Raw genomic sequence first — 11,899 nt, 5'->3', positions numbered from 1 at the left:
GTACGTGCTGCTTCAATGATGCTCGAAGTGCCTGTGCCAAGCGAGACACCGCTCTGAGTGGCTGGCAAGCCCGCATCGGAGAATCACAGCCCAGATCCGTAGGGGTTTTCAGTAAAGTCCTGTCTGCTTCTCCAGGTAGCCAGTCTCCTTCTGACATGCACCTCTTGGTTTCTTACCCATTAAGAAAACCTGACTATGGGACATGAGTTGGCCATGAGACCTGAGATGCTCATCATGAAACAGGTATCCTCTGACTCACCAAACCATAAGACTGGATACATACATCAGCATTCCAGAACGCAGAAGTGAGTCACATGTGCAGGTAGCTCAGGCTCCTTCAATATATCCTCCTGCTACATTGTCCCTTTCCCTCGATCCACACTTGCAGTTCATTATGACCCATGACTTGGCAGAAGGGAAAAGAACAAAACGAGACTTGTTTAGACCTAATCCTGCATGATATACTGACATAAAATCCAAGTAGACAGTTTCAGCATTATAGGGCCACTCATAAGTCTGCTAGAAAAACAGGTAGAAAGGCTCCCAAGCTTTAGAATATCTGCTTGTCCACTTACGTGATCTACTGCCAGATGGGGATCCACTGATTTATGGACAGTGGATAATGATGTGGCTCAGAGATTTGAAAAGAACGGAATTGGAAGATTGCTTTCAAGGACGTCTAGGAAGAGGTATACAAAAGAACACTTAAAATATGTGTCAAGAATCAAGGTATGTGTTTCCTGTCTGTTTTGTGGGTCTGAAACAAAAACAAAAAAAAAAAAAAAAAAAAACAAAAAAAAAAAACAAAAAAACAAACAACGACAACAGAAAGGTGGGGGGGAAATAAATTGAAAGTATGAATAACAGCGTATAAGCCGGGGAAAGTGGTTGGCTAGGATTAAGTTGACAATGATGAGAACAACAAGAAAGTAACACAAAGGGCATTTTCAAGGACGGAATTGAAAGAATTTGATAATTTATCAGATATATTGGTTTAAGGAAAGGGAGAAGAGAATAATATCCGGTCTTGAGGATTATTAAACCATCGCTGAAACAAAGAGGTAAGGAGAGTGGAACATCTCGTGTTGTTTGGCCTCCTTTCTGTCATTTTGAGTTTGAGGTACCTATAAAATAATCTACATGAAAAGTCTTTCAAACAGTAGCCACTCAAAAATTCTCTGTGGACTAGGCAATGCCATGTGGACAGCTGTCGATACATTAATGGTAAAGCAAATTGCAGCTTGGCCTTAGACATGTCCAAATGGGGCTCAACATGTTTCCTTTACAATGCTTTCAGTCACCTTTTCAAGACCACCTCAGTTTTCATTTCTCTCCGTGCTTAAGGTAGTGGATTCCTAAATGTTCCTAGGAAGAGCTGGGGCAGAGGATGAGTTTTGTGAAGCCAGGTAGTATGCAAAGTCCACAGTTCTGCGGGTTTTGTTTTGTTTTTTCAGCTCTTCAGAAGAGGGTTTAAAAAAGAGAGAAGGGGGTGGTTATACAGTGACACTAGGGCTGTATTTGAAATTTTTGACTTATTTCTTTTCCACCTCCCCACCTGGCACCATCTCTACTCCCCCGATGCTCATTTGCACTCTACCCGCTCATCACCATCACTTCTGATTTGGTCTGCTCAGCTAGGGGTTTCCTCTCTGACTCAGCCAAAAATCCCCACTAAGGTTTTAATTGATGAGACAGTCAGTATTAATACGCAAATATAACACCCACGTGGGAGTCAGCAGGGGCCTCTAGAAAACAAAATCATCTAAAACAAATGACTTAACAATACCAAAAGCAATAGATGAGAAACAGGATAGCTTGTGGGAGCAAACTTAGCCCATGAACCTTGTACCTGATATAAAACTGATAAGCCATTCTTATTTTCCATTCTTTTTTGCATGTTTTGCACAGTTGTAATAATATTGTTGTATATATTGTCTCCAATTCATCTTTTCTACATTTTTAATGGCTTCATAATATGCCATCTGAGGAAAAGTTTATTTATCTTTTAAAAAAAAATGCTCAGTAAGAGGAATAGAATAAATAGCTAATTGCAGGAAATGGGTTACCATGTACTGCGGAGAGAATTCAAAGAACAAGTCTGACCGAGTCTCTTTCCTTGTGGGTATTATATTTATGGGGGGAGCCAAAACTAAACGAGTGAATAAGAAAATGCCAGTGACTGGTGAGTGCTGTGGAGGAAATCAAACAGTGTGGCAGGATGGAGGTTGACCAGGAAGCTGCTGAGATCACGTTGTCCGCGAGGGCCTCTCTGATGAGATGTTCCACGTGAGATCTGAATGGCAAGAGGAGCCAGCCACGTGAAGCTTTGTAGAGAAACTTCCAGGTAGAGAAAAGAGAAAACAGATCGCATAAAGGCCCTGAGACACAGGCAGCTGTCAGGCAGCTTCACCTCTGCTGCTCGTCCCGGAAGATGTCATTTTCCTGCGAATAAATCCTCACTAAGCAATCCCAATGAGCCAAATAATTTATTTTAGAAAGACAGCCAGCTAGAGTGTGTATCAATGGGAAACAGATCAAATATATCCTGTAATATACCTAAATTATTTGGAGCTTGAATGGGTCACTTTATGATTTATATAATAAGCTTGAGAAAGAATTTAAAATATTTCCCAAAGAAGTATAAATTGTGATCAAATGGCATAAATAAAAAGGGGAGGGGAAAGATAAAGTAAAGCAAATGAAGACAATATAGAGAAAAGAATGAGGGCATAGTGCTCAAGATAATGGCCTACATTCTGGCTATCACGAGGCTATGAGTTTTCCAAAACCCTGAGAGGAAAAAAAAAAAAAAGAGGGAGGGAGGGAAGGAATGCTATTACACAATTAAAAATATCCATATACTATTTTTGACATTATAAAACTGAGCAACAGTTCCGATAAGAGGATGCTGCCTAATGTAATGTGCACGCCCATCCCCAGCATCCCTCAATAGACAGAACTGTGTTTTCACTCTCTGGTTCTGAGGATGACTCAGGAGAGGCATCTTAAGTCACTCCGCCAGACAACTCAGAGAATGTAAGTCTTCGGTGGCTCAACCTTACACAGAATGGGTACCCAAGTCATTGCTCAACTGGCTTTATCCAAAATACTTGTTTTAATAACTTCAGAACTTAATGAACATGACCCTCATGAATTCTTCTCTAAATATTATTTCTCAAACCTACCTATTGATAAACCTCGTCACACCGAGCTCTGTCTTGGATCTCCCCCCAATCCATAGAGTATAGCGATGGGATGTTGCCAACTATACACAGACTTCGATGTCTTAACTGAATGTTAAGTGAGGGTTACAGTTAAAACAATTCCGTGAAGGCTGGGACTTGTTGTGAGCTCCCGCAAAGTAGAGTCTTTGTCATCTGTATAAATTTAACAGTGTTGTTTTTCAAATCCTTGCTATACCACTAAGAGGAAAGATACTTAGGGAATGTCTCAATAAACAATTTTGATCAGAATAAAATAATCTTCTGGGCTTTATTATAAACTGTAGCTGGTTTTAATTATCATTTTATATAATGCTAAGATCATTGTTATATTTTGTACACCAAAAATATAACAGGAAAAAGTGAAATAACCCAAACAATACCTGGTCATCTAGAGAGAATTCATGGGGGTAAAAGAGCATTAAATTAAAAATATTATCTCAAAAACACAGAGCTACAATAAAAGCCACATAATAAAGTCTGCTTCATGCATATAGATACGCTACCTCAAGAACATATTCTCAATTCAACATAGCTTGTCACTATGAATTTAGATCAATATGTTCAAACAGGGAAGGAACAGCAGGAGTTATACACTCCTCTATGCGCCAAATTATACTTCAAAAAGAAACTCCTGTTTTTATGTTAAAGGAAGAACTTACAACCTAAAACTATCAGTACGTTTCATGTAGAACACTACCTAACAACCAGATCATTTAGATATTTTTAATGATTCATGTTTAGATGTCTTATTGTTGCCAAGAACTTCCAGGAACAAACACAACTGCAACGAAGGAAAATAACAAACCTGCCCTTTATCAAATCAGTTTACATACTTGATTCGATGGCAAATTTCTTGAAAACTAATCTCCAAATCTGAATTTCAAATGTGCATTTCTTACTTCTAATATTATAATGGTGGAACAGTACTGATGAATATGAAAACAGACCCCAGGCATATAAACAGAAAACCAAGATCGGCTTCTGTGAAATTATGAGAATAGAATAGTTGAAAGGACCTCAAGTGTTTCGGTCTTTTCTAGATACACACGAGTTTTTGAGGACAGGAAATGTTTTATTTGAAATTATATTCCCCAGTAGGTAATACAGCACCCGATAAAATATGTACCACATGAATGTAAATGAATTTCCAAACATCATGCACCAAAGAATTTGATAGCTGTTGAAAAGATAATAAAGTCATAATGAATTTTCAAGAAAGTGAAATCTCCCATGAACTTCTGGGACTATTTCCAGACTCCAAGTGCAAAATATCATTCAAACACAAACCTTACTTTTTAGATGTGATAGGTTGGTCTTGATTTTTTTTCAGTCATCAATATATTGACAACTATTTATAGAATACCTACTATGTACCAGATATTTTCTAGGCATGAAGATATAAGCAGTTAAAAAGACCAACAAAATGTCTGCCTTTAAGGAGCTTATATTCTAGTGAAACAAAGAGAAATAAATTTTTTTTTAAAACAAGAAATCCAATGAAATAACAACAAACAACAATAAGAAATATGAGGGAAAACAAAGAAAATCACAGATCGGAGAGCAAGTGGAGGCGAGGTTGTGCGTGCTAGAGTATTTAAAGGTGATCCTGGTTGCCTGAGAAAATAAGAGAGATTCTGGGTTGTTTTGTAATTACATGTGTTTCCATATTTTGCCAAAGTATATTGTCAATTTTGAGGTACAGCAACAAGCAAGGCCTCCAAGTGCTGCTCTCCTTCCCCCTGCATTGCAATGCTTTTTCACAGATAACAGAGCTATAACCTAAAGAAGCAGATGCACACTCCGACTTCATTCAGGATACTAGAAGGCGAACCTACAAAAGCGTCTCTCCCCATGGTCTGTTATCAATACTAATGGAAAAGAGGAGGAGGAGTAGCCTGTAATGTGATGGCAGCCAAAACTTACTGGGTGTCACAAAGCACCAGGTATGGACTGGGTTCTTTAGACTTTTTTTCATCTCATGTACTCCTCATGAAATCTCCCTTAGGTATTATTTTACAGATGAGGACATGAATGTTCACAGAGATCGAGTAACTAGCGGAGAGTCAAGCAGACAGCAAATGATCACTGAGTGAGAGTTCTCTCCAAAGATCACCTGCTTCATCCCATATACCTATGTCACGCACCTTTCTCTGTACTAAATGAAAATGCACTTGAGGGAGTTACGCATTAAGCCTTACACGGTGGTGCGAATTAATTTATCAGGTCCTCTCTAGAAAGCAGATACTAAAGAGAGAAAAATATGGCTAAAAGTGAATTAGGTAGTTAAGTACATAATTAAAAATTATTCACTGTATATAAAGGTTAATTATTGAAACGGGGGATACTATACTCTAGATCTTAAAGGAATAAATATTAAGATGCTATCTGCTAGCCGCTTCTATCATCAATGGATTTTTTTTTTCCACAGAAAGAAAAAATATACATATGTCAATGCTTTAAAAAATATACATATGTCAATGCTTTAATGTCTACTGAGCCCCTGCTCTATAGTCTGTGCTCCACAAGACACTAGAGTAGATGTAAAGCATGAGGCAAGACACCTGTTTCCCACCTTCAAGAACCTAAGATCCACTTTCAGATACAAGATATGACATAAGACATGAACGAATACCTATTGTCACTAGATTTCTGACCCACACATCCTTCCCTGAAGAAGATCCCTCTCCTTAGCTGGATAGAGGGTCCTCCAGCACTGGAAGGGCACAGGGGACAGCACAGAAAGCAGCAGCCCGATCCAGACCGGTCGCATCAGTCCACTTTTTTAACCTGCGCGTCTTAGTGCTGTAAAATTCCCTCTCAGTGCTGCTTGTGTTGTGTCTCACTAATTTTGATGTGTCCTATCTTCCTCTTCATTGCCTGATGTATTCTTTTTTGTTTCCCTGAGATTTCTCCTTTGACCGATAGATTATTTAGAAGGGTGGTGTGTATTTCCCTAGCGTTTTGGAAATTTCCCTGTTTTTCTTTCTGTTGTTGATTTCTACTTTTATTCCACTGTGATGGAGAAAATGCCTTGTATGATTTCAATTGAGGTTTGTCCCATGACTCAGGGAATGGTCCATCTTTGTCCACATTTCATGCCACTTAATAAGAATGCGCGTTCTGCCTTTGTTACTCTGAGTGGTCTACGAATGTGGACTAGATCCTTTAGGTCGATGGCTTGTTGAGGTCTTCCCACAGCGTTTCCGACTTTCTGTCTAGTCATTCTACCAACTATTAAGAGATGGGTGTGAAGTCTCCAACTGCAGTTGTGGTAGATTTGTCTATTTCTCTCAATTCGATCGGTTTCTGCTTCACAGATTTTGCAGTTCGACTGTTCGGTGAGTGCATACACACCTAGGACTGCTATTTTTCTTGGTGGGATGATCCTTCTATTACTATATAACGACAATTTCTGTCACTGGTAATTTTCTATCCTCTCAAGTCTACTTCATATGACATTAGTAACGCCTGCTTTCATGTGATTTTTGCATAATATTTTTGACATTGTTTTACTTGTAGCCACCTGCTTAGATCTTTGTATCTGAAGTGATTTTTCTGGAGGTAGCACAGAGTTGGGTCATGTTTTTTTTAAATCTACTCTATTTCTGTCCTCAATACTGGAGGACACTCTATCCAGCTAGAGAGAGGGATCTTCTGCAGGGAAGAATGTGTGAGGATAGGAAATCTGCTGATTTAGAGCATTTTCATTTAATGTAATAATTGATATCTTAGGGCTAAAGTTTGCCATGTTGTTTCTTGTTTTCTGTTTGTCCTCCCCAGTTTGTTCGTTTGTTCTTTTCTCTGTTCCTGTAGCTTACTTGAACAGTTTTTAGAATTCCCTTCTGATTTATTTATAGCTTTTGAGAGCATCTTTTTGTATATCTTTTTCAGTGGTTCCTCTAGGTATCGCATTACACAGACACAATTTATCACCAGGGGTCATCATTTTACCAGCTCAAGTGAGGTGTAGAAGCCTTACCACCTCTCTGCCCCTTTACTCTTCCTTGCTTGTAATACAATTGCCTTAAACACTCCCTCTACATATATTTAGAGCCACTGACATTATCATTTTTGCTTCAACCATCAAACACAATTTAGAAGACTCAAGAAGGAAAATGCTTTATATTTACTCATATATGACTCTTTCCATGTTTTCTCTTCTTTCCTAATGCTCTAAAGTTCCTTGTTTTATCACTTCTTTTCCATTTAGAGAAATTCCTTTAGCTATCCTTTTAGGGTAGGCTAGCTGATGAAAAATTCTCTTGATGTCTGTTCCATTTCTGAAGCATATTTTCTCAGAGTATAGAATTCCGAGTTCTTCTTTTCAGCATTGGAAAAATATGGCGCCACTTCCTTCTGACTTCCATGGGTTTGATGAGAAATCCACTGACACTAGAATTGTTTGTCCTCTATAAGTAAGGATTTGTACTTCTCTAGCTACTTCGACTACTTTCTTACTTTCTGGCATAATAAGATTTTCCAGGTTCATCTTGTAGTTTCCCAGTCCCCAGGCTGGAAACAACCATTTCTCCAAGGATACCTGGTCCCACTTAATGGAGAATGGTATCTAGAACACCAAAACTGATCACTCATTGCTACTGCCATGTTGCTATTCCCAGGCCCTCAGAGTAAGAAAATGTATATGTGAATACACACAAATCTATGTGTATTTCTAGTACATCTATATCTATTCCTATTATTGAAAGTCACGAGATCACATCAATACCTCCTATTTCAATCCAACACCACAAGGTTCATTCTTTTTTTTTTTTTTGCTAATTTGTGACTGCCATCTCCATTTGTAAGAGAGTTTGCTAGCGTTATTTTCAATATATTTACTTATTTTCTTAATACGCCCCACCCCGCCTCCTCCAACCTCATTTGTAACAAATCTCCTGACCCTGCCAGGCAACTGCCTGATCCTCTACTGGAGTACAGGGGTGCAGATGTGGCTGGAAAGTGTGGGCCAGGGTACCTGAAAAAAGGAAGTCGTGCAGCAGCAGGCATATAAATGATGCCGGCTTATGGGCGACCATTCTGTTTGGGGTGGATCAGACCTCGTCTGAAGAAATGTAGTGAATTTGGTTGACCACATCTTCAGCACACAGAAATTTTAAAATTCTACAGAGATTTTATAAAGACCCCATTATTCTGCTTTTTAGTAGTTTAGGATTTCATATTTGTGAGTGGGACCAGGCCTGAACCAAGATCTATGACTGCCCTGGGCATCCTTCTAACCAATAATTCTCAAACAATTATGCTATTTAATGGGAATGGAGGAAAAGGAAAATTGATTATTGCTCTGTGCTGAAAATAAAAAATTTATTGTGATATTCCACATCATATATCCTCTTGGAAACTAAGTTAAACTGCTTACGATACAGACAAAATCGATCACTCGATCCCAGTAAGGAGCTATATGCCAGCTAATTATTCAGTTTCAGAATTTCTGACTGCCAAGTTCTTTGGCTGTTAAGTGGCTGGCCTTCGGGCTTGAGATAAGTCTTGTGTTCGCACCACTCATGTTGCCTACGTGTGTTGCAAAAATACTCTACGTTGGTGGGAGCCGAACCATGTCTCATCTTGCCAGTTCAGTAAGAAGTAATGTGTGGAAATCTATAGTAAATAGGATTATAGTTCAAATTTATTGCAGTGATGCAAGCATTCCTCATAGACTGAGTCCCAAGTCGTTCACTACTTGCAGGCCCTGAATAAGCCAATGCCGATACCGAAAGTATTACATCGTACAAAAATATCAAAGAGTTTGTGGGATGTAAGTCATTATTATCATTTCCACCTCACATCTTCCTATTATTTAATGAAAACATCGTTACCCAAGACAATAATGCAATGATTTCTAGGCACGGTTTTGTAATGCCTCAAAACATCTTAAATCATATTTAATTGTAAATTTATATTCCCAAATCACCTGGAAATGAGATTCATTTTAATTTAGTTTTTGAAACACCAGATTGTGCGCAGTACTTTATAAGCTTCTTAAATGATAAAATGTTAGAAATAAAATAAACTAAGTAATTAAGATGTCCAGATGAAAAAATGAGATACGACTATTGTCAATCCAGTATCCATTACCTTTGCTAATGTAAAGCACATTCGTGTGCTCTCCTTAAAGGACTTCACCCCAGTAAGTTTTCTTAACTTACAAGATCTGTAAAAGTGACATAATGTCAGGTCTTACATGTTTTCAAAACTAAAGTAAACCTATGTCACCAACTCCAGTGCCTCAGCACTAAAGAAAGAAAGAGAAAGAATCAGAGTAAAGCACAAATAATAAAACTTGGAAACACCTAACTATTTCAATGTGTGATTGATAAAAGGAGATTTTAGCTTACGTCACTATTTCTTACAATATGGTCCAGGAGTTAAATATGTAATAATCATTTGTGCCGTTTCTTACTAAATTCAGATTCCTTGGCTCCTCCGATATCCTGAAGCGGTTCTTATGAGAACCGTTGACCAAAGTCCCGAGAGCTCTGAGGAGAACGTCAGGTCAACACGATCCATTTCACACTAGCTCCACTGGTTTTCCAGCGTGAGCAGAGACAGGCTGCAAGCTAGTGAGATTTCCCAGTTTTGTGAAGTACGTGTAAATCTGTCAAAACCAAGCCTCGATCAAGATCAAATTCGTTGTATAAGGACCTCCTTCTAGTAAAAGACAATTTAACTATTTTCTCCCTTCAATTATTTAAAAAGTGCACATCGACTCTTAAAAATTAACTACTCATCACTGCAATTCAAGCTAATGGGGATGTATATATATATCACCAGAAAATAAATAAATAAATAAATAAAATACAAAGCATATAATTGTGTCATTATTGTTTGTTTTTTAGTGAAGAGGTCTAACGATTTTGAGACAATCTTGCTACCACTTAAAATTCATCAGGGCAGAACTAGCTGGTGAGCACCTAAAAAAACGAGCACTTGATAAATATCAAGATGGATTTATTTCCTAATTATGTAGAAAGTTTACATATATTCCAAACTCTATTATCACTTGGAGAGACTCTTCAAAAATTTAAAATAAGTGAACAGATCAGAACAGCATCTATCAAAAACAATTCACTTATTCTCCCTGGTAAAATGTACTTTAAATTCTAAGAGAGTAGAAATGCCCTAAATGTATTTATTTTATGTTTCTTTTGATGCAATTAATATGCTGTGCCCCAGAGGGTTATTATGCTTCTGCATTTTAAAAATATACATATGGCATTATGTATAGTCTCTAAAAATACCACTAAAGGCAAAGAAAATTCCAGGAGCTCCGGCAAGTCCGCTTTATGTTTGGATATGGACTTCCTTTGCTAACACTTTTGGCAGAAACAAGAATCAAGACATAACACTGCAGGACGTTACGACTCTATACAAACATGAGTTCCAACACAAACAGTGGTCGTGAAACTTAAGAGATCGTGGAAATCTTGCTTATTTCAAACCCGTCCACCTCTCCCTCGTGTTGAGACATTAGTTCGCATTGTCGTTTTTCTCTTCAGTCGTCGCCCTCTCCTCTTCGGTCCTAGAGAAGCTGTTTCATTCTCCGCTCTCTCTTCCCCCTGCCTTGTTACAGCCTCACCCAGAAGCCAGGAACATGTTAACCCCCAAGAATGGCCACAGCTGCTTTTTGGGGGAGGGATGGAGTGGGTATCTCAACCCTCTGACGTCCTCTCACCGCCTGCCGGTGTCCAGCTGGACGGGGAGATGGGACCGTAGGTGTCCCTCCCCGCCGGCCTCGGAATCTGCCCAGTGCCCTGCAACCGGCGGGCCACTGGGCTGGTGCCGGTTTCTGTCTCCTGTTCTCAATTTCTCAGTCCTCCCGATCTTCCTCGCTCCGACAGTATTTTTGTCATCAATTTTTTGATGGCGAGAGAACACAGTGCAGAGTTACGTCTTCTTCCCATCAATACGTGTGTGCTTTTCCCAACCTTTCTCCGCCCCGGTCTGCCCCTCACCCAGGTAGGGTCTGCGACGCACAGGGCTCTCTTTTCATCCAGGGACCAATTCAGCGTCTGAGACACTTTCATTCCGCACGCCCGCACCTGCCGAAGCCCACTCCTTACCAGTTCCGCTTTCTCCCATTTAACCACGTTCCTTCCTACTGCTAGGCACCCCCTCCGCCTTCGTGGGTTCTACTCCTGCCCACATTAAAAACAGAAAAAGAAATCCAATACGCAAGACAGTGTGAATTCTAGGAAGAAAACCAGGAGTGCGTGTGCGCGTGTGTATGTGTGTGATAGCGTGTGTGCACCGTCCGTCTCAGTCTGTCAGGGTCCTGTGTGTGTGTCTGCAAGGTGCTGGACAGTCGGACGACTCAAACTTCCCCTGCCAGGCTGAGACTGGCCCTGCCGGGCTCACCTGTCCGCGCCCAGGTAACCCGGGAGGTGCTCGCTCGGCCGCGCTCCAGGACACCTGGCCGGGACAGAGCGATGCCCGAGCACTGGGGCCCCGGGGGCGCCGCTCCCGCACGTCTATTCTCTATGCCTGGTACCCTCCAGGGCATCCTTTCCTCCACAGCGCCTTACCTACCTCAAACAGGGGACCAATCTTGTTCTTCTCCAGGTAAGCCTGGATCCGGGATTGCTGATACGACGCCATAGAGGGACAGCAGGGGCCGTGCAGAGTGAAGGCAGAACGCGCCGCGGCCGGGGGCCCACCCG

The 11,899-nt window shown here is 40.2% G+C and overlaps 1 protein-coding gene across 1 annotated transcript in view; it reads right to left on the bottom strand.

The window, feature by feature from the left end:
• Positions 1–11,837, bottom strand: part of CUNH8orf34 (chromosome unknown C8orf34 homolog) — a 291,185-nt gene extending 279,348 nt beyond the window's left edge. The window contains exon 1 of the mRNA XM_011364628.1: positions 11,769–11,837. Coding sequence (XP_011362930.1) covers positions 11,769–11,837 — 69 coding nt within the window. The remainder of the gene's footprint in view (positions 1–11,768) is intronic.
• Between the last annotated feature and the right edge of the window lie 62 nt (positions 11,838–11,899).

The sequence above is a fragment of the Pteropus vampyrus genome, unplaced genomic scaffold (genome assembly GCF_000151845.1).
Source record: "Pteropus vampyrus isolate Shadow unplaced genomic scaffold, Pvam_2.0 Scaffold99, whole genome shotgun sequence".
Classification (NCBI taxonomy): Eukaryota; Metazoa; Chordata; class Mammalia; order Chiroptera; family Pteropodidae; genus Pteropus; species Pteropus vampyrus.
Note: the sequence above shows the minus strand (reverse complement) of the source record. Positions and strands in the feature narration are given on the sequence as shown.